The sequence below is a fragment of the Symphalangus syndactylus genome, chromosome 14, assembly GCF_028878055.3.
Source record: "Symphalangus syndactylus isolate Jambi chromosome 14, NHGRI_mSymSyn1-v2.1_pri, whole genome shotgun sequence".
NCBI lineage: Eukaryota > Metazoa > Chordata > Mammalia > Primates > Hylobatidae > Symphalangus > Symphalangus syndactylus.
The window spans coordinates 15413080-15435599 of record NC_072436.2 but is presented as its reverse complement, the minus strand read 5'-3'; the positions used below and the strand labels follow the sequence as shown (position 1 = coordinate 15435599).

Below are 22520 nucleotides of genomic sequence, written 5' to 3'. Positions count from 1 at the left end.
GACACCAGGAGTGGCTGGGAATGGAGTGATGGGCGGTCCCAAGCACCCTTCCCACGAGCCAGGCTCCCCAGGGAGCTGTGCAGGAGGGGAGGGGAGGCAGGAAGGAGGGGCAGCCCCCCTGCTGGCCCTGCCCCACATTCCTCATTCCGGGAAAGTCGGGGGAGGAAGCCGCCCTGCACAGGTTCCTGTGTGGATGCAGAGGGGAGGTGCAGCCTGCTTGGAGGCAGGGGTGTAGCCATCTGACCATTTGGCTGCCCAGAAAGAGGAATGAGGGACGGGGTGGAGAGACCAGGCCCTGCCTGGGGTGAGAGGCCACTCTGGGACCACCGCCTGCACCAGGAGACCAGAAGCTGCTGTGGCAGGGGCTAGAGGCCCAGCCACATGCCACCCCAGTGTGCAGATGTGGCTGGGAGACAGGCAGGTGCACGCTGAGTGTGCAGGTGTTTGCAGGCTCAACCCCCAGATACAACCCAGTGATGCTTCCCCCACCCCGGCTGCAATCACTCGTGGTCCAGACTCGAGAAGATGTGGGGTGCACCTCACACTTGCACACACTCATACTTGCACGGAGGCAGGGGAGGGACTGTGTGTGAGACTCATGGGGTGTGTCTGAGTGTGCAAACCTGTCTCTGGGCGTGTACATGTGACTACGGGTGTGCACACAAGGTCTGACTATGCTCGCATGTTTGGGATGAGTGGCTATACACACACACACACACGTCTGTGGGTGTGCGCACCTGGGCAGACTCTGTTCTTGGGCACGGGAGCCACACAGCTGGGCAAGTCCTCAAAGATGCTGCTTCCCAGGGCTCAGGCCTCCATCAGACTTATCCCCTTACTGACCTGAACCTTGGCAAAGGCTCTTGGCCTCTGCTGTGCAAAAGGTGGCATGGAAGGGGCACCGGGATGAACAGCTGCCCTGGGTCAGGGCACGTCCCGGCCCACTGGTGGTAGAGAGTGCCTCAGATCTGCATCAAGTTGCAGCTCCAGCCCCTCAGCCCCCTGCTGCCTGTGAACCAGCCCCTGACCCGGCAGAGTTGCTCAGTTCTGAGCTGCCTCTCCTGGGGCAGTGAGACCCCAGACCCTAAAGTGGCCCCTGGGAGTCTTGTGGATCCTATGGGGCAGCCAGCAGGCCACGTGGCCAGGCCCAGCTCCCCTCTGCGGTGGAGAAGCAGGCCCCAGCATTTCTGGGGCTGTCCTGGAGCCCTCTCCAATCTGAAGCCGTCTCCAGGGCCCGCAAACTGTCCAGATCTGGGGCGGCCCTCTGTCCCGATGGCACACCTGCTGCCACCAGATGTCCGTCTGTCCAGCACGGCTCCCTCCACGCCTGGTGGGACACGGGGCCCGCCCTGTTTAGTGTTGCCTCTTCTGCCCCCACAGCCTGGAAGTGTCTGAGGGTGCCTTGGCCCCCTGGGGCCACCAAACCTCCGCACCACCCATGGCTCCACAAAGGAGGCTGGACAAGAAGTGGAGACTGAGGTGGGCACAGGGAGAAAGGAGTAACAGAGAAAAACGGAGCGTGAAAGGATGGGAACCAGCGTGGAGGCAGCGAGGGAGGGGCTGCAGGGAAGGCCAAGAGCACGCAGCCATGGGCTCAGTCCAGGACCTGGAACAGCCTGTGGGAGGGGCGCCCGCCCAGGAACAGGAGCACGTCACCCGGGAAGCCCCTTGGCTGGCTCAGGAGAACCTTCCAGAAGCCTGCGCTGGCCCAGAGGCAGCGTCTCTCAGGCCTTAATAGGAAAACTCTGTGGTTGCTGTGTACCCAACCCAATCAGCGTGGCAACGGCCGGGAGGTGATGATGACAGGATGGGCTCAGCCACCGACAGCCCAGAACTAATAAAAGAAAAGGAAAATCGGATACAAGTCTGGTTCTTATTAAAAGGGTAAATTTAGCCCTTTGGCTAGGGTGGGGGGGGGGGGTGGCCGACGCTCCCCATGGGGTCCCTCCTCGGTCTCCCTCCCCTGAGAGCTCTGTGCCGAGTGACTCAGAGCAGCCATGGTGGGGGCTGAGGGCGGGGCGCAGGCAGGCTCCCTCTCTCCTTCTCCAGTTCTTCACACCTTCTCCCATGTCTCTCACCCGCTCTCCTGGGCAGGCGGGTGGCCAGGACCTCCCCTTGCCCCCAAGACATTCTGGAGGGCTGTGGGGCAGCTGGCTAGGGGCGTGGGAAGGCAACCAGGGTGGTCAGCGCCACTCCCCCGGCACTGCCCCCCACAGCTGGATGAGTCTCCCCGCCCCAAACTGAACGCTTCCCATCCCACCATCTTGAGACAGCCAGTTGCGGGGAGATGGACACCCCGGTGAAGATGTCAGGGGCACACGTACGCACACCCCAGCCCAGGAATCCACCCTGGCCCCCGGGTCTCCGCAGAGCAAGGGAGGCCATGTGGACACCCACCCTGCCCTCCTACACTCCGGCCTCTCAACCGGGGCCCCCACCCCCTGCCCTGACCCTGGACATGTCCAGTCTAGCTGTGGACATGGAGGGGACAACAGGGCAACGGATGGGGATGCAAGGCCTGCCTGGGCACAGCAGCCACAGGATGAGCCCCAACAGAGCCGGGCTGTAGGGAGACTCTAGTGCTCTTGGCCCTGTGTCCACACAGCCATGTGGCCCTGCTGGCCAGCCTCTCCCATCCTCCTAACTCCTGCCACCCGGCCCACACAGGAGACGTCAGTGACACAGGCTCCATGCCAGAGCAGCTGAAGAAAGGTAGGCGGAGGCAGGTGCAGGCTTAGGATGGCCAGGGGGGCAGGCTCTCACCCTCCTGTGTGCTCACATGGACACTGTGGACATGTACATGCGCATACACCATCCTCATGGACACACACACACGCACATGTACACACGTGCATACACCCATCCTCATGGACACACACATGCACACATCCTCATGGACACACACACACACATTACTTGTTTTCCAGCCTAGCCTGCCTGGAGGTGTGAGGCCCATGGTCTCCCTGGCAGGGTGGGGCACTCTGCCCACAGCCAGCCTGGGCCGTCCGAGATAGTTCTGTGGGTAGTTGCAGCTCCCAGAGCTGGGGTCCCTGCACGCAGGCGAGAGAAATGATGGTCTGTGTCAGCTTAAGCAGAGCTGCGGGGTAGGTCAGGGAGCAGGGACAGCTTCACACACTGTGGTCACCACATCCAGCATGGAGGTGGCTATGTTGGCCGGGAGAGCTCCACCTGCCACCGAGGGGGCTCAGGTCACTCCTGCCCCTGGTGCTGAGAAGGACCGAGTGCCAAGGGCCTGACTCCCAAAATGAGGTTGGCTCAGGCTGCAGTATCCCAGGAAGGGGCTGGGTGGGGGCTGGGGCAGCATAGGTCACTGCAGGCTGAAAGGGCAGGGACCAGCCCCCACTGAGGACCGGCCCCCACTGAAGTGCCATTTTCTGTTATTTCCCAGCCAAATGCTTTTGGCACAGCTGGCTCCAGCCACATGGGGCCTCACACTCGTGTTACCCTTCCAGGGGGACGTATGCCCCTTGCCAAACTCTGCTTCTCAAGGCTTGGTTCACACCCAGCCACCTTCAAAAAGCCCAGCCTGCCCTCCTTCACAACGAAGGTCCCCCTTGGAACTCCCCTCCAGGCAGCACCCTGCTGCGACCCTAAGGGGCTGAGCACACCTGTCCACTGCTGTGTGGCACCGAGCCAGGCATGGGCAAACCCAGGGTCCAGGGAGATGGGTGGAGAAGGGGAGAAAGGAACCAGGAAGCTGCCAGCGAACGGGTCTCAGAGGGCGGGGGTCACACGGCCAGGTGCCCTCCTCCAGCCCCCTCGCCCAGGCCCGTCCCCAGCCCCGTGCAGCATCTGGTGGCCCTGGAAGAGGGGCCAGGGCAGGAAGGGCAGAGCTCCGATGGGAACCAGGGGGCAAACGTGCAGGGTGCACGGCCGCGGGCAAGGACAGTACGCCGGGGCAGGTAATAGCTGCTGGAGGACAGTACGCCAGGGCAGGTAACGGCCAGTTGGGTGGGGACGCGACAGGCCGGGGTGGGAGACGGAGACCACACCGGGATCCAGGGAACACACGGGACTTCTCAGTGCAGTGTGGCAGCTACAGGGGAGTGGCAGGGCTGGGCCCAGGGGGTACCTGCCGCCTCCAACCCCAGCCTCACCCCGTCCTGGGGCCTTGGGGTTGGGGACACGTGGTGAGGCTGTGACGAACCCCAGGGAGCCTCAGTCCTTCCTGCCCCTGATGGCCACGCCAGGCCCTCCCGATGGCCAGCGCTCCTGCCGCACAGACCCACGCCCTCACGACGCACACATTCATCTTACTCATCTTAGTTTTCACCTCAGCCTTCCGAGGTAAAACCTCGGCGTTCCTAGGAACTCTGCAGGGGAGCGGGCGACTCAGGCAGGGACCTCTGGGATGGGGTAGATGGGCTGGCCAAGGGGGCCTGGGGCCCGGACGGGAGGCCCGAGGGAGAAAAGGCCCTGGTGAGGTCCGGCAGCTCCTGGTGCCCTCAGCACCCAGCCCCGCAGCCTGAGCTCCGCCTCTGTGGGGTCCGGGCCGTGATGCTGGCCGCCTGCACGCCCTGCTGGCCTCATGGACCATGGGGAGAACCAGCGCCCTCCTGAGCATCTGCTGCCCAGAAAAGACCTGCCCCAGAGGCCAGAGCGCCAGGCATTGGCCCTCGCTGTGGGAGGTGCCCCCACACCGTTGCCCCTGCCCCAGGACAGGTCCTGCCTCGGGAGGAGCCGCTCTACTGCCAAGGGGGACATCGAGGCGGCCATGGCTGGTCCTGGACAGGTGGCTTGGGGTGCTGCACGGGGGCTCCTTGGCGCGAGTCAGGGCCCAGAAGGCACCCCCACAGCTTTGGAGGAGAGTCTAGAGACGCACTCAGACCACATGGGTCCAGCAGGCCAGGTCCAGGGCCAGCTCCCCATCCCAAGGGCACCCAGGTGGGCTGCCAGTGTCAGCTCAATGTGGGCTGGGAGAGCCCCCGGGGTGGCTGACGCACCTGCGGACCCCACTCAGGCAGGCAGCTGACGCAGAAACAGAAGGAGAAAGCGCTGCCCAGACCAGAGGACACAGCGGCCCCAGCACCCCATAGTGAGTCCTGCGCTCCATCCAGAGAAGGACACCTTAACCCGGCTGGTACATGAACAGTTGCTGAGTGCCCATGACAGGCCAGGGTCACACACCCTCGCCCTGAGCCCAGCCTGGAGTCCAGGGAAGCCACAGGTGGTCCGAGCGGCCTGCCTCCCGCATGGGCCCTGGGGCCTTGCTGCAGCCCCCTGCAGCCTTGTGGCTGTTTTGGGGTCGGCTCACTCCACCACTTGGCAGGACGTCTGGGAATGGACCTCCCACAGGTGCTGAGACGATACCGCACCTGCGTGGATAGCACTGCCCTGGCTGGGTTGGGGACGGTCCACGGGTATCCAGGGGTCCGCTACTGCGGAGGGGACAGCCCAGAGTGGAGGCGGTGGTGTGGTATGGGGGGAAGACAGGAGGGGGAGGAAGAGTGGTGAGGGACGAACGGGGCCAGCCTCGCCTCAGATGTCTAGGACCAGGCTGGCACGGGGGTACAGAGGCTGAGAGGGAGCGAGGCTTCCAGTGAGCCCGGGGCTTACACTTGGCCAAGTCACATGGAAGGAGGCCAAGGGCATGGGGCAGAGGAGAGGCAAAAACCCCCAAGGGCAGGTCTCCTCCAGCCAGCAGCCAGAGCCCGGGGAGGGCATGGTCAGCACAGGGGAAGCAGCCACAGCCATGGGTGGGGTCCCGATGGCCCACTCTGGGGTCGGGTAAGCTATGACTGCTGTGGAGGGCCTCAGAGAAGGCCCTGATAACCCCAGACCCTGGTGTTCACCTTTATGTAATCGGCCCTTGGTGCAGGCGGGACCTGGACTCGTTTCTAGAAATAGGATGTGGTGGAAGTGACACCCACCGTCTCCGCAAGGTGAGGCCGCACTTGCACCGAGCTTCAGTCCTGCGCTCTCTCACCCTCTCCTTCCAGCCAGCAGCCAGCAACAATCCCACACCCACGACAGCCAGAGGGTGGCCTTGGGAGGGGACTCCCCACAGCTGGGTCTGGATATGTCCGAGGCCCCAGCCAACACCTGGCCCTGAGTCAGATTCCCGACTCACAGAAGCTGTGAAATAATCAACGTTCGCTCTTTTAAGCTACGGAGTTGGGAGAGAATGTGAGAGAGCGCCCCAGCTACTCACGCAGGGAAGAGACAGAGCCACAGGGTGGGGCGGGGGGCGCGGACAGAGAAAGAGCCCCTGGGAAGGTATGGGAAGGGCCAGGAAGGAGAGTCGGTGACTCCACAGACCTGCCTCATGCACAAGTCAGCAATGCAGGCTGAAGCGTGGTGGCTGCTCCCTGCCGTGGCCCACGGGCCCCAAGGGGTCTCTGACCAAGGTGTGGGAAGCTCCCGCAAGGCCTTTACAGGCCACGTGTCTTTCTCTGGCTTTTCTGGCTTTCGGCATTTTCAAGGGTGTCCATCCAGCCGCCTCCCACCTGAGGCCCTCCAGAGTTAGGCACTTTGGATTTCTGCTAAGTATTTACCATCAAACTCTCAACGTGTTAGAAGGATGGCATGGCCTCACATACAGTTTTCGAATTTTCTTTGATTTTATCTGTATTTACACACACTAAGGGCTTTTTAACGGTTAGCTCAAAAATGCATTGCAATTTAATTTAATTTAATTTTGGTATTAAATTAAAATAAATTAAAAGTTTATTTTTAGGATACCCAAAGGGATGCGAAAACTCTCAGAGAGGGGACTGGCTTCCAGGAAAACTGCCCACAAGGTGACCTGCTGCCCTGGGGTGACCAGGGCCCACGGCGGGGCCGGCTGGATGGGGTAGCTGTCCCACTACGGAGACCCGGCGTATCCTGGGGGACCACAGAGCTGGGCTCTTTCCTGCCACTCCAAGGCCAGCTCACCGGCCAGGGACGGGGGACCTGCCATCAGGCCTCCTGGGGGTCACCAGCTGAAGCCAGAAACCAGGAGGCCACACTGGGGTCCCTGTGCGCCTGTGTGTCTCACTGAGTGCAAATGCTTCCTGCGGCAAAGCTACCCTCGGACACAGGGATACGATGGTGAGCGCTGAGCTGGAGGGAAGAGTGACCAGGGTGTGGAGGGGCAGGGGCCAGGGCGGCGAGGGGCTTGTTGGGAACGACCTTGCTGAGGTGTGCAGGTGTGGGTAGAGGCAAAGGCCCAGAGACCCAGGGAGGCTGGGTTGGGGCCCCCAGAGCTCAAGGACTATGCTGAGGCCTCCCTGGCAGGGTGGGCTGGGCAGACTGGAAGGGGAGCTGCCCAGAGGGCCTCAGGTCTGGGATGCCCCAAACCTACACCCCGGGCCACCCCACACCCTCTCCGGGTGGCCAGCAGCTCACCCGTCTTCGTGGGTGCTGGGTGGAGAGGCCTCTCAAGGAAGGAAGGAAGGCAGGCAGGGAGGACCCCGCTCCCCTCCAACCCCACCCTCCCTGATCAATCTGAGTGCAGTGGAGGATGGAGCCACCCGTGCTCCCACCCACAGGGCACCGGTGCCTCCCGTCTCCCCAGCCTCACTCTCAGGGCCCTGGGCTGACTGCAGGTCCAGCTCCTGCTGCCTCTCTGGGGTCAGGGTTTGGGAGCTGCCAAGAAGGGGAGCAGGCCAGGTGTTGGCTGGGGAGCTGCTCAACTGTGGGGGGGCGAGTCCTCCTGGGGCCCCACTGGGCATGCCCAGTTGGCGCAGACCCTCGGCCTCAGCCTGGGGCAGAGACAGGACACGGGCACCTGCAGACATGCGATGAATGGGCTCATGCAGAGAACGGCTGCGGGACTGAGAACAAGGGAGCGTGACCCCAGAGAGAGGGACCCCTCAGACCTGAGGGGAGGCGCACAGGGGCCCCAGGCCTTCACACAGACACAGGGAGAGCAAAGACCCAGGTGCGGCTCCGAAGCCCTCCTTCCCTGGGAGGGACCTAGAGAGCTGAGACCCGCCCCGGGGGAGCAGAGTGTTTGATGAGCGGCCGTCCCCACCCCTGGACTGGGGGGAAGCATAGCCTGCTTCACTGTCCCCTAACTCCAGGCAGAGAGCCCCCACTCCCGCCCCGAGACTGGGGGGATACGGGGACATCTTTGCTCTTCCAGCTCTGTGGTCCCATCCCACATAATTTGCTGGTGTCTCCCCTGGGCCAGTCCCCCTCTGCCACTGGGAAGCTCTCTGAAGTCCCAGAGTCCAGTAGACCCGTAAGGCCACGAAGGCCCCCCAGCACCCAGGCCCCAACTGGGGGTCCAGAGCGTCTGCACTGCCTGTGGTGCCTCGACCCATGGTGCCTTAGAGCAGGTCCACATCTGCCCATCCCAGTCACATCCAACACTCCAGGACACGCTGGAGGGTGGGCGTCCACCTTCACGCCAAACCCATGCAGGCCCCTGCACAGGTGGGGGTAAGTGGGGCAGCTGGACCCCCGTGCCAGGGCACAGGAGCCAAGGGCCCAGGTTTCCTAGCTCTATGGCCAGACTAAGGCCTCAAGGCCACAGAATCCCTCGACGGACACAGAGGAGAGGGCCTGGGCCTCTGAGGCATGAGGTGGAGCTCTCAGGAGTCTCGCTGCCTACCCAGGGCAGAGGCCCCACCAAGGGTCCCCAGGCACAGCCGCCTCCTCCCCAGGCCTCTGAGTCTCCACCAGGGAAGGGATGTGCACAGGCTGTGTGCCTCTGGCAGCTCTTGCAGGCTCCCAGCACCCCCGCAGGTGACAGGGACGGCCACAGTGCTCCCGGGAGGGCACCAGGGCCAGGTCTGCATCCCCCAGTCCCACTCAACCGTCCGGCAGGGCAGGGCCACTGCTCATGTTAGGGGTGGGAGGCCTAGACTCAGGGAGGGAAGAGGAGGCGCCCCGACCCCTACCCTAGGCCGGGGCAGCTGCAGTCAAGGCAGCTTGGCAGGGCCCCATCACGAATGCTCCCCTCAGCTCGGGCAGGCGCTGAGGTCAGGAGCTCTCCAGGGCCCGACGTCTGGAAGGCAAAACCCACCATGTGAAGGGCCTGAGGCAGCGCTGTGGCCCTTCGCTGGCACAGCCCAGCCTGCTGGGGAGGTGCCTGCAGGGCCAGCCTGTGGATAGAGATGTCGCAGAGGGTGAGGCAGCTGATTCGCACCCAGCCTTCTCCCTGGGCCCTGACTTCCCTCTGGTCAGTGGGAAGGGGAGCAGGCCCATGGGTGGGGAGAGGCAGCCCCTCCCCAGGTGTCCCTCCTCACCCACCAGTGCCCTATGACCCAGATGAAGCCATTGGCTTCTGCTCCCAATCCTAGCTGCACCTCCACAACCCTGTGTGGACAATCAGGGAGTCGCCTCACAGCCCCAGCCAGGGCCACAAGATGAAAAGGAACTGGCCCCCACCCTGAGCCCGCTCCTGGCCCTCCAGGACCCTCCTTCACAGCTGTGGGCTGCCTCCCTCCATTCACACGCACTTCCCCCCTTCCCCAGGCCACTCAGCCGGCGCAGCTCCAACCAGCCTTCGGGGGACAGGAGCCCCACCCCCACTTCTGTCTCCCACCACCTCGTGTGGTGCTAATCAGGAGAGGACAGCGCCATCTGCCAATCCCCTGGGCCCTGACACCCTTTAAGGTGTAGCGCGCACAGCCTCAGGAGCCGCCATGACAACTGAAAATGCTGCAGGAAGGCCAGCAGATGCTGCCATGTCCCCCAGGCAGGTGCCCACGCAGCCTGTGTCCCCACGCCACGGTCCAGTGTTGGGGGAACACCTTGATTTTTAATAAAGAGACCAGAGACCCTGGCGGGGCCTCTCGCCACTTCCACCTCCTTAGTTTTCCCAGAGTTAATCGTTCATCTTTTCCAGCGTGGGGGTGACATCCACGGGAAAGGCAGAGCCCTTCACACCCACACGTGCGTGCCTGTGTTCGTCCCCTGAGCGTGGATGGGCACTTATGCACCGGGGCAGGAGATGGAGACCAGGGTGGCTCAGTGCAGCTCTGGGGATAGGAAGGGACAGAAGGACATACCCCCCCACCCCAGACTCAGGAGCCTGCAGTCTCCCAGCAAAGGTGGCTGATATCGGGGGAGAGGCACTGGCCCCAAGCAAGCCTGCCAGGGGGGCTGGGCAGGGGCTGCTGCCAGGCTCTGTGGGACAGACCCAGGTGGGTGGTCAGGGCTGGGAGGTCATAGAAGGGGACAAAAAGGACTGTAGGCCCAGGAGATGCTGCTGACAAGAACAGCTCAGCTGGTGCAGGGCATGGAGGAAAGGAGAGGTGGGCATGGGGCAGTCGGGGACCCCTCTCCACTTAGGCAGAGTCACATGGGGGCTCTGAGAGGATGTGACGCCAGGATCAGAACTCCAGGGTGGCAGGGGCAGGCACTGGGGATTGTAGAAGCTGCCCAAGTGAAGGGCCGGGCAGGGGTAGGCCCCAGGAGGGGCAGGGCACGGTGGGCAGAGACTGGGGGGCAGCTGAGAGGTGGGGGTGCAGGGTGGGAGCCTGGGGGGTGGGAGGCAAGTGGGGCCTGGGGTAGCCGAGCATCTAGGAACCTCTAGGACCCCAGGCCTGCGTAGAGGCCTGGGGTAGAGGCGGCCACACAGGACAGGAAGCAGCGCCCCATGCAGGCAGTGGCTTCCAGAACAACCAGACAGCGTCAGGGCAGGCCTAGGACTAGACCTGGCCCCGAGGCATTCGCCATGCACTGGAACTGATCTTGACGGGAATGTCCTCCTGCCGAGCAGGAGCTCAGCAAAGGGCAAGGCCAAGTTCAGCTGGAGCCCGAGGACAGGGTCCACAGCCACACAGGGGCAGCAGGAGGAAGGGGGCTGGGAAGGCGTTGAAGGGAGGCTGAGCCACAGAGGGTCATGTGGATCTGGGGCTCTGCTCCCTCCTGCGGGTGGCCAGGAATCAGGAGCCAGGAGATGGAGGACGGAGCAAGTGGGGAGGACGTAGGGGGCAGACAGGTACCCGTGCCAATCACTAGGCAGCCTGGCTTTCCCAGGGGCCACTGGAGTGGGACTCCTTGTGGGCCAGCTGTGAACAGTTTGAGTGTGTGTAAGTGTGCAGGTGAACACCTGCCTCATGGTGTGAGCATACAGGAGCAGGTGTATGTTGCCACATCTGTGAGTATAAGCAGCTGTGAGCTTGGTCATTGAACCTGTGGCTAGACCCCACTGGGATATCCTTACTGGGGTCTGCAGAGTGGGCCTCACCCAAGAGGGGGCCACAACTCTACGTCCACAGGGCCAGAAAACCCCTGCCAGGCGGCAATGTCTGTTCATGCCCAGAAGGGGCACCTGCCCCACAGTGCAGCCCCTTCTCCCACCCACCGTGGCACCCCCATCCTGGGCTCAGGTCCCGTGGGTCTCCGGTCTGGGCATCCCCCATCTCTTCTTCCCTGGATCTGCTCACTCTCACCCATGCTATGTGTAAGAACAGGAGGGGCCCCTGCTTGCAGAAGTCTCAGGGGAAGAAAGCAAAGCTTCAACTGTGCTCCAAGGACCGGAGAGAGAGGGAGTCGCACTGAGACCTGACTTCCCTTGAAGACGCCAGCAGGCTGGTTTCTTTCTTTCTTAATATGGCTAAGTCTTCTCTTTTTCGGTGGGGTACCCCAAGAAGGCACTGCCCCCCACTGTCACCCTCCGCTTCGGGGAGCCCAGCCTGCTGCTCAGAGGACCCTATTGGAAGCACACCCATCCCCCATTTCTGGAAATTTCCACTGGAAAACCATGTCCCTGCACTGAGTTGGGGCAAGGGGCTGCTCTGTCATTCCTCACAGTTCCAAGTGATAGTGGGTCTCCCACAGACCCCGGAGAAGGGGCAGCACTTCCGGCCAGCCTTAGACTCCCCCCACATCTCAAGACACTGGACTTTTTGTTGGGGGATCCTAGGGGAGAGAAGGGAAGGCAGGAACACAGCCCACCTGTTTGTCCCTCCCTTCCTCGCGACAGCAGGTCAGAATGAAAAAAACCCACTTCCTGGCTGATTCAATCTGGAACCTAATCGTGTGGACAGCTGCAGTAGGCCAGCCCGGCTGGCTCCCAGCTTGGGCGCTAGACGCCTCCCCACCAGACCCGAGGCTCGCTGCAAACCCCGCGCCGACCTCATAACCAGGACCTGGGCGCTGCCTGCCCCCAGCGCCTGCCACCACGTCCCCTCAGCCCACGCCTAGCGCCCACCGTCCCTGGATTCTCCAGCGGCAGCTGCTCTGGGGCCACGGGAGGCGGTAATATTATAGATTACAACAAACAGGGGCAGCCCACTGACAAATAGGCCTGCGTGAGCGAAACGGTATATTATCCCATAAAAACGTCAGCGGGCAGAGCGGCGGAGCCAGAGCGGAGTGCGGGCCCATGCCCGAGGCCCTTCCAGGCCCCATCCTTTGCAGAAGGGCCTGGGCTGCGAGTGATTTTCCAGACACCGCACGCTGGCTGATTTTGTTTTTTTGCTTGTTACACTGTGTCTTCCGTGAGGGGAAATGAGGTCCCAGAGGTTAATGGGGACCAGGGAACCCCAGGGAAGCCGTTCCCAGGTGGGCGGGGAGCGGGGAATGGGAGGGGGGGATGCAGAGCAAGTAACCCACCTACCGAACAGACAGGGGCGTGCTCTGAGTCCAAGCCCATTCACAGCACGTCTGCAAGGTGGGGGACACAAGGGGAGGCCACCTCCCCTCAAGGAGGCTGCCCAGGAGCCGAGGGTTTCGGACCCTCCCCTGGACAGGCCAGGACGAGCCTGCCTTCCTCCTCAGGGGAACAAGGCAGTGTCTGTCTTGAGGGAGGGCTTCTTTTTGGAAACCTGTCATTCAGGATGAACCCATCAAGAAGGCAGGCAGCTTCTGTTGTTTGAGGGTGTCAGGAGGGCAAGGGGGCACCCCAAAGGCTGGAAGATATTTTCTCAAGGGACTCCCTAGGCAGAGGCTGGTCCCGCTGCTACCCACGAGGAGTCCCTGTATCGCTTCCACAGCAGCTGCTGGGCAACCAGGCCCCTCTGAGAAGGCCACTCCAAAAGAGAGCATGTGCCATGTACTGAGCTCAGGGGGTCGGGGGAGACTCTCCGGTGGGGCTTTGGCCATGACAATCACAGTAGCTGCCTCACAGGATCCAGAGGACAGAGGACAGGTCCCATTTGTTACGGGCCTATATTCAGGTATTTATGTTAGGGAAGAAGCCAGACCGGGGGCCCAGAAGCCTCTTCCAGAAGGAAGGGCAGGGGGGCACGATGGAACGAGGCTTTCTTCCACCAGGAAAGTACTTATTCCCAGTGGCACTGGCTGAACTCTATCTGTGCTTGGGAATTCCCAGCCCAGAGACATGGACAGTCTCGGGCTCAGACCCTGGAGCTAGATCAGGGTATTCTGGGAAATGTAGTCCTTTGGGAGTTAGAAGGGCCTGCCAGGATTTGGGGCCGGGGGGGCGGCGGGGGGAAGATTGAGTTAAGAAACAGCCAAGGAAGAGGAGGGAGTACAGGGAGTTACCCTTACTCCAACCCCAGGGTGGATGTTTAAAACTCCTGGGAAGTGGCTATATATAAACATCTGCTGCCTCAGAAGACACCAGAGGCCAGGCATAGTGGCTCACACCTGTAATCCTAGCACGTTGGGAGGCCGAGGTGGGCAGATTGCTTGAGCTCAGGAGTTCAAGACCAGCATGGGAAACATGGTGAAACCCTGTCTCTACTAAAAATACAAAAAATTAGGGTGTGGTGGTACATGCCTGTAATCCCAGCTACTTGGGAGACTGAGGCACGAGAATGGCTTGAACCAGGGAGGCGGAGGTTGCAGTGAGGCAGTGAGCCGATATCATGCCACTGCACTCCAGCCTGGGAGACAGAGCCAGACTGTCTCAAAACACAAAAACAAAAACAAAACACACCAGACAATACTACTATTCTAGCCTCAGATCATATCCACAGTGGCTTTTCTGATCAAGTAGTTCTGGGGCCTCTTATTTTGGTGGGGAGACCTAAAAAAGTCCCCAGAGAGGAGGGACCCCAACCAAACCACCCAGGATGAAAACAGCATTCAGTGACTCCTCAGACTGTTCTCCTCTGGCCCCTGCCTCCAGACACACAGAGAGAAGGAGAACAAAGGTGCCTGCCAGGGGACAGAGGTGCTACCTGCCACGCCTCGGCCTCCAGGAGAGACTGCAGCTGTCCCAAGCGCTTGCACATTATTTATGCTCACAGCCAGCTCTGATGACATATGTAAGTTGACAGCAAACATCCTATCAACTTGCTGGAGTGCGTCCTGATTGTTAAAACACTCTTAAAGGTGTACGATCATTTATCAAATTAAAATAGCCGTGCCTTGCCAGTTCTTTTTCTACCTTCCTGGATGGAACCTCCAATAGTCTCCATCCTCCTCCAGCCTCCTGGGTAATCTGCCCTTGAACCCAGGCCCTGCTCCTCAGGGGACAATGTCCCTGCTGCCAGGAGCCCCAGCCTCGGCATCCCCTCCCCACTCTGGCCCAGGCCAGGGCAAGACCACTAATCGCCAAGAAGTGACAAACGCCAGAAGCCCCACCAATTAAACTTAAACTCATGCGAAGCTCAGTGGCTAGTAAATTATTATTTTTATTAGCTTGAACCAAGTTCCCGTAAGAGAGAAAGTCAACTTGCTCCCATGAATGGCTCTTGTATAATTTATTTAACTCTGTGCTCTTTGCCAAAGCCTGGAATATTTTTAGCTCGTTCTGTTGTTGGATTTGGCTTTTTTATGTGTGTTTCTGAGGGGTATTTTTAGCCTCATCCATGTTATTCTAACAGCCTCCTATGCATTTTGTCCTGTCTGTGGGGGCTGTTGAACCCTGTCTCACAGGGAGATGAGGGAAGATTTCTAAGAATAACCGGGGAACGTTTGGGGGGACGCGCGTTTTCCAGGGGAGATGTGCTATTTGCACAACGCCGTTCTCTGCCTGGCTCACTAATTTGCCTTATTACTCACGTGACCTGGATATTCCTACAGAAAGCACGGCGGCTCCGTACAGGGATAATCAGATGTGGTGGCAGCACGAGCCCCACTGGGGGAAACCCACATTCCAAACAGGGCTTAGGCAGGGCGGGCGTGGCGGGCCACCGCCGCGAGTCCACGCGGCCCCACATTCCTAGATTCCCGTAGCTCCTTTGGGCTCACGGCAACTTTGATGTCTAGCTCTGTCACTTATGGAGCAGGATGGGTGACGTCTTTGGAAAGTAACTCTTTTCACACCTACTTAATGTTGGTAACTGTTGCAGAAACACTCCATCGTGTCATGGACTTAATGAGGTATTTAAGAAAATGTATTTTTTTCTTTACAAAAAAATATCACATGATGAGGGAGAGGAACCTGGGATGGGGTCTTTTCACACTAGGAAATTATCTTTTTTTTTTTTCCTCTACCGAGTCGGGGGTATTTTTTGGTTGTGTTTTTTGGTGTTTTTTCTTTTCTTTTTTTTTTGAGATTGGCGGTAGGAAGCACTTTTTCAGCAGGAAAGAAGTAGTTTGCAGTTCTCCCACCAGAAGGAGCCTTAGCCTTTCTCCCACAACAACCCCAGGCTCAGAGCACCTGGTTTCCCAGGGCCCAGCAATTTACACCCCAAAGACAAGAGAAGGGGCGGGAGGGGAATCTGGGCAGATTATTGAAACCAAGATGAGAAATAGCGCCTTGTTGGAGCCCTGGCCCCTGGAGAGGGGAGGCGTACAGACCAGGACAGGAACGGCCCAGCCAGAAGCCAGGAGGACACGGGGCTGTCTATGTGGGCCTCTCCCCAGGCCGGGGCTGCCTCCAGATCACACACACACTCCCAGCAGAGGCGCCAGCCCCAGTGGCTCCAGGCAGTAGCACTGATGAAAAATCTTGGGTTGGTTCTTGTTGATTTCTTTTTTTCCCCCCTAGATTTCACAGCTTTGCCTCCGGACCATCTGTATTAGAGACAAAATCTAACACTGAACTAAAAATAATGATTCCAAACATTTTAATTGCACCTTTTGGTGACAAGGTTACTGGAACAGCACTTTACCATAAAACCCTACGGCCCCGGGTCTAAAGCTCGCAGCACTTTCATTTTTTGAAAAACAATGGAAGAAGCCTGGGAGCCCCATGTCCCCACCCATCAGGGCCCCTCAGGCTGACATTTTGAAAGTGTTGGGTGGGGTTGGGGAAGAGCAGCCCAGGCAGCCAGCAGGGACAGCCTCAGTCCAGCCAGGGTGGCACTGCCAGGCCAGACAGGCACAGGAAGAGCACCCCAGCAAAAAGAGGCAGCCTCGCGGAGGCCAGGGCCTCCATCCCCGGTGGTTGGATTCTACTCCCAGACAGGCGGGAAGAATCCGGGTCAATTTTCCTTTCTAAGGGGCAGTCGGCAGAGAGAGGGGCGGGCTGGCTGCAGCTGTGGCCTGCGGACTGAGGCCATCCAGGAAAATGGGAAGCAAGGCAGCCAAACCAGCCATTTGGAAGTCCGCACACGAGACGCAAAAAAACTGTTTAACTTAATTATACTTTTTTTTCTCTAAACTAGATCGTATATAAACACAGACCAAAGCAAAGTGATCTGGAGTATAATTCTTTTTTAAAAAAAATACATGCAGCTAAATTTTAAAAACCAATACAATATTCTGGCTCTTAGCAATTTCAAAAGGCTTTCTTTCAGCTACAGATGCTTCTAGTTGGATGTCTGCATGACCAAGTTGCCCATCACAAATGGGTTGAACATCTCCAAGCGCAAGCAGTCTCTTGGTCCGCAGGTGGGAGGAAATGGGGCCTCCAGGGACAGGGGACACATGACCCTTCAGACCCTGAAAGAGGCAGCCCCGAGGGGCCTCCAGCACCCTCTAGAGCACCCTGCGCTTGGGGAGGATGGGAGGGCCTGGGATCAAGAAGTAGCAGGGAGGACACAGGCCATGCCAGAGCCCAGAGCCGTTTCTCACAGCCCTCCAGGGCCTACACGCCAAGAACCACGTGGCCAAACTTACAATGAGCAAGACAAAGGGCTAGGCCACCCGACCAGGCGCCCACCTACCCGGGTGCTGCCTAGACCTGGAAGTAAGGGCAGAAGGGGGAGAATGCGACTGGCCTGGACCTGGCCAGGATGTGTGCTGGGGCATGGGGTCAGGGAGCGAGTGCTGACCTGACCTGATGGGGAATTTGGCCTGGCCTCCCGGAGGGGACAGCCCCAGCCTGCCTGTGCACCAGCATGCAAGCCTCAGTGTCAGGGGCCCCTGTCTCTGTCGTGCTGTTACTTGCCAGGCTGGAGGGCACAGCACAGTGGAGGTGGGGTGCAGACAATCCCCCTACCCCCCACAGGGGCCACCAGCCTGCAGCCAGAAGAGGGGCTCGTGGGGAGGCTGGCGAGCTGTCCCTTCTGCCAGGGCGGCCCTAGCCTCAGCGCCCTGTGCACCTGAGCCGGGTGGGCAGCAGCTCTCATGCAGGGGCAGGAAGACAAGCTTGATAACCACAGGGACAGCGGAAGAGATATTTTTAAATCACCCATCGCTCAGGCAAGTGCTTTTTCTCCTTCTCTTTCCAGTTATAAATCTAGAGGAGAAAAAAGAAAGGGAGAAAAAGAAGGAAGGGCAACAGAGAGAAATGGGCAGCCTCGCCAAAGGCCCAGGCAGGGACGGAAGCGGGTGTGGGCCAACCCGGGAAGTGCTGGGGAGACCCCTCCACTGGGCGGCTCTCCGGTTCCAATCTCCTGGCGCTGCAAATGCTGGAAGCCCGTTAGCAATGAAGCAATTTCGAGTTTGTTTTTTTCTAGGAAATGTACGTTTTTCTTTGAATGTCCTCCCTTCTTCCGACGTTTTCCCTTCTAGCCCCGTCTCTGCCATCCGTTTTAATCCACACACTAATTGTAATCCCATTAAAGCAGATATAATTTTATTAGTATTCACAGTTCATCAAGCTACCAATAATAACTGTTACTGCCAATTTTTTTTTAAAGCGACAAACATTTCTGATATTTAGAACAAACTGTAAACAAAAGCCACTCATGTACCAGGGTGACCCGGCGGGTCCCTAGCGCAGCCCTGCGCGCTTCCCACGAATCTACCCGCGCCGCCTGGTGACCTCCAGGGCTTCAGGCGTGGTAGCTGTCCCTTCCCTGACCTCCCTCGACACTCATATCAAAGCCACCGGGAAGAGGGCTGCCCTGGAGGCCTGGGCCCGCTCTGCCAAGGACTGATCCTCTCGGGCAGGGAGTCCGAGGGGACAGCCCGAGAGAATCCGTCCCTGCGAGGCCCAGCACGGGCGCCCCACGCTCTCCTCTTGCAGCAAATCCACCTCGCTCTCCTCTTGGAGCAAATCCGTCGCACTCTCGCCTGCACCGAAATCCTGAGCGCCGCCCCGCGCCACCCCCAGCCCGCGCCCGCACTGCCCTCCTCCCCGGGCCGCAGGCTGAGAGGCTGGGCCGCACTCCCGCCACGCTTTGTCCAGCTTTAGCGGGATACCAGAGGCACTCGTTAAGGCAAATGCATCCCTGCAAACCCATTCTCGCCCTGACACTTCAAGGCTTTATATAGAAACAGGATTTGCCCGTCTTACACCGGCAGTCCCTATTAACGCTCGCCCGGCGCACACACCACTCTAATCCGCGAGGCCGCGGCGTACCCTGGTCCCCTCCCCCCCGCCACAACAGCCGTTTTGTTTCCGCAGAAAGCGCCTCGTTGTCCCAGCCCCGGAACGTCTTAAGGAGGTGAATGCAGAATGCAGAAAAGAGGTTTCCGTGGAATTTAGATCTGCAGGAGGGGGCGGGGGAGGGTGGCGAGGCGCGGAAAGGCTTTAATTTCAGCCGGCTCCGGAGCTGCCCCTCCGAGACCCCCGGGGGAGGGTGGCCAGGGAAAGGCCGCTCTAAACCGCGACGATGCAGCTTGGGGGGGCTGGCGGGAAGCGCGGTCCCGCTCAGCGCCCAGGCAGCCACCGCGGCCGGGGCCGGGAAATGAAACCAAAGCTTCTCTGCTCCCGGGAGCGGAGGAGTGGGCGCCCTGTTCCGCTCTCGAACGCTCCCGTCCCGCGCCCGCCCCGGCCGGGCACTGACCTGTGTGCGAAGCCATGGGCAGCGGCGACGGGAAGTACTTTCCCGGCTGGAAGTGTGCCGGGGGCTGCGCGGCGGGCCCAGCCGGGGCGAGGCGCGCGGCGGCGGCGGCGCTGCGGTGGCCCAGGCTCCCGCGCTCCGACAGCAGATGCGGCGGCGGCGCAAAGTCGCGGCCATCCATGCCGGGCCCCGGCCCCGGTCCGCCGCCGCTTCCTCGGAGCAGCGCGGCCGGGGCCCGGGGGCGGCTCGGCGCGCGGGCGGCGCAGAGGCGGCGGCGTCCGGGGTCACAGGCGGTGGTGGCGGCGGGGCCAGTCAGCACGCGGGAGGACTGGGCTTCTCGGCGGGCGGCCGCGCACCGAGCCGGCGGCCGCTGTGCGGGTCCATGGTCTGTGAAGGCAAAAGCAGAGGAGACACGGGTCACTGGGGGGCTCGGCTCGCCCGGGGGTCCCCGCCCCGCCCGCTCGCCCACTCCTCCCCACCCCCCACCCCCGCCGGCCCGAGCGAGCGGCGGCCAGGCCGGGTGGCGGGGCCAGGGCGCTCGGTGTCTCCCCGCCGCACGCGCGCGCAGCCCAGCACCCGGGGCCCCGCGCGCGCACGCACCGTCCCGGCCACGCTTGGCCCGAGGCAGCCGGGGGAACCTAGCCGCACTGCTCGCCGCCTCCCGTTCTCGTCCCCGCGGGTCCCTGCAGCTAGGGCGCCGCGGCGAAGAGGCTGCTGGCTCTGCTGGGTGATAAAAACCCAAATCTGCGAAGCCATCACGCACACTCGCACACACACACACACACACACTCACACGCACACCCTCTCCCCTCCCCCGCTGCCCAAAGGTGTCTCGGAGGAAAAAGCCTGGGGTCCACACTCGCTCTCTCCCTCTCCCCACCTCATGCCGAGGTCCAGCTTTTACTGCATTCCGTTTAAGCGAATAACCATGCTAATTATGCGAGTAATTTTATTGATTGTAACTCAAGAGTTTTTTTTTTTTTTTTTAAATAACCTTCCTTTTCTCCCCACTCCCATCCCCCTCATGCATCTTTCGGCCCATTCTTCTGAATCCACCGTCGTCTCCCTCACCCCCAGCCCCAGCGGGACCAGCTCCTGTCCCCAGCATCGCGCTAGGACCCCAGGCCGGCTCCTCAGAGCCACGGGCGCCCCGCAACCGCCACCGGCATCACCTGGGCCGCCACGCCGCAGTGCCCGGCCTGCTGCCCTGGAGCCGGGAGCTTCCTGTTGAGGCTGTAACAATCACCCCGCCCCCCAATCAAATTCGCCCAGGATCTTCCTCTGCGGATTGGGGGCTTGGGGGTGTGGGGGGGATGCTTTCAGAATCAGAATGCTCTCTCTCAACGGCCCAAATCGACCCTGGGATTTCTTCCTTCAGCGCCTGCCGGGGACCGCGAGCAGAGGCCGGTCTCTGCACGGCCGGGCGGCCTGAGTACGCGGGGTCTGCGGCGCCCAGCTCGTCCCTCTAGCCAGGGAAGGTGGGCCCGGCCCAGCACAACCTAATGCCAGCAGACCCCGCCCGGACCTCCAGCAGGGCCACCTAAAATGACCCTCACCTCCGTTATCTTCCACCCCCACCCAACGCGGAGCATCCACTCAGGCGAAATTGGGGACAATTTCAGACTCTGGGTGCGTAGGGTCGGAGCCAGTGACAGAAGCTGCGTGCACCACCGTGCTCCCAGGCGTCCCTCCGAAGGCACTCCCTGGATGCACCACCGTGCTCCCAGGCGTCCCTCCGAAGGCGCTCCCTGGACGCACTTCACATATTACTCCTCATCTTCTAAATACGTATTGTTTTAATGTTTATCACCTCCAACAAAAGGGAGATGGATAGGCTTGATATTCCTAATTAGGAACTTTGCAGAAAATCTTGTGTTCTTGTAACCATCCCACCATGACAACAAAGCGATTAAGATATTTTCCATCTACTGAATACCTTTTTAAATTGCGATATTTTATGATCCGGGTTCTAAAACGTCTTATTTGTAGACTATTTTGTGTCTGATTTAACCTATAACCGAAAACATAATGTATTAAGTGAATACATATTTGCTCAGCTGATAAGCTTTTTTAATATTTATTCGGAGAGCTTTTGCATTGTAAATAAATGGGTCTACACAAAGAGTTCTCTTTGTCTAGCAACTACATACAAAGGCGTTTGGGGCTCCCTTCCCTCTGGGGATCGCCAGCTCTCTCCCCGGGTCTAACAAATAGCTCGGCTCCCAAGCCCCAAGCCCGGCCTGCAAAGCGAGCGCCCGGCCGCCAGGGCCGGGAGAGTGCTCTGGCGAGGGGGCTGCGAGCGCCGCGGTCAGGGGAGGGGCTGCCCGGGCCGGACTAGGGACGTGGGGCCCCCAGCCCCGGCCGGCGCCTCCCGAGTCCCGGAGGGCGCCGGGCAGGACAAAGGGAAAGAAGGAAAGGGAGGGAGGTCAGAAACCTGCAGCTTCAAAGGCGCCGAGGGCCGGAGAGGGGCCGGGGGCTGCGCACGCAGGGGTGCCAGGCTTCCTGGCGGCCTCCGGGGAGTCGTGTGTGCTGTGCTTTTGTTTTGTGGTGTTTTTTTTTTTTTCTCCAATGAGAAATTTCAAAGTTGAGAAAGCGCGAGCTGCCGGCGATTCTCGGGACGCGGGCTCGGCCACGAAGCAACAATTTTAATCTCCCACCCCCTGCGGGCGGATCGCAGGCCCGATTGTTCCTTTTTCACCAGCCTGCTCGACTTTTTAAGCAAACAGGAGGTGGATTACTGTCGCCCGCCTGCGCCGCCACGGCTCTGACCGGATTGGAGAGAGCTTTTCTTTGTGTTCTCTCCTCCCGGGGAGAGGCCGCGCCGCGCCTCCGCGTCTGCCAGCGCTGGGCTTCGGGGGCCTGGGGAGCCTGAGGCGGCCAGGAAGCGGGGCGAGGAAGGGCGGCCACACGGCCCGGGCTGGCAGCCCCACAGTCCCGCAGCGGCGACGCTGCCACCCGCCAAGTGCCGAGGCCCGGGGCCCACCCCCAGCCCAGTTCCAGGACAGTCCGCGCTGGAGGACCGCGAGGACGGCGCCGCAGCACCAGGTCGGGCTGAGCTAAGGGAGGAAACGGAGCGAAAAGTGGCGGCGGGCAGAGGGCCCTGGGCCGGCGGAGAATCGCTGACGAGGGCATTTCGGGAGGAGATGAACCTAGGAGCACAGGGCTCCTTCCCGGGAAGGCAGGGCGTGACCCCGGAGCCGCCGGTCCCTCTTCCCGCGGCCCCAGGCGTGGCTGGGGCGCTCCAGGATCTGCAGCTTCTACAAGTTTGCTTTGTTTCCTGCTTTTGCCATCTAAAAACCCACTCTCTCCTCGCCCGCCTGCCGGAGACCAGGACTCTGGCCCGTCTGCCTCCCTCTGGCGCCGTCTCCGGGAGCGCGGGCGCGGTGGGGCCTGCAGGCCGGGCTGGGACCAGGCGCTCCCCGGGGCGCGAGTGGCTCGGCCGTCGCCGCAAAACCCGCTCCCTGCGAAACAGCCGCACCCGCTCCCTGGGAGAGTCATGAGAACTGGGGTCGCGCCTGACCCCCGCGCCCGAAGAAAACCAGCCCGCGGACCCCGCCACACGGGCCGTGACCCGAGCCCCGCGCGCTG

General features: G+C 60.8%; 1 protein-coding gene across 5 annotated transcripts in view; it reads right to left on the bottom strand.

Moving 5' to 3' along the window:
- The window catches only part of BAHCC1 (BAH domain and coiled-coil containing 1), a 64883-nt gene extending 43476 nt beyond the window's left edge, over nucleotides 1-21407 (bottom strand). For 4 of the 5 annotated variants that reach the window (XR_010115548.1, XM_055241425.2, XM_055241426.2 and 1 more), the window contains exons 1-3: nucleotides 20004-20094; nucleotides 19533-19652; nucleotides 18936-19319 (exon numbers count right to left, since the gene is read on the bottom strand). Coding sequence is in view for 4 of the 5 variants with exons in the window: in XM_055241425.2 (XP_055097400.1) it covers nucleotides 18936-19319; nucleotides 19533-19652; nucleotides 20004-20040 (541 nt within the window). In the remaining variant the exon portion in view is untranslated. Of the gene's footprint in view, nucleotides 1-18935; nucleotides 19320-19532; nucleotides 19653-20003; nucleotides 20095-21366 lie in introns of those variants that run through there. The other variant, XM_055241430.2, reaches the window with a different exon arrangement.
- Nucleotides 21408-22520: the final 1113 nt, after the last annotated feature.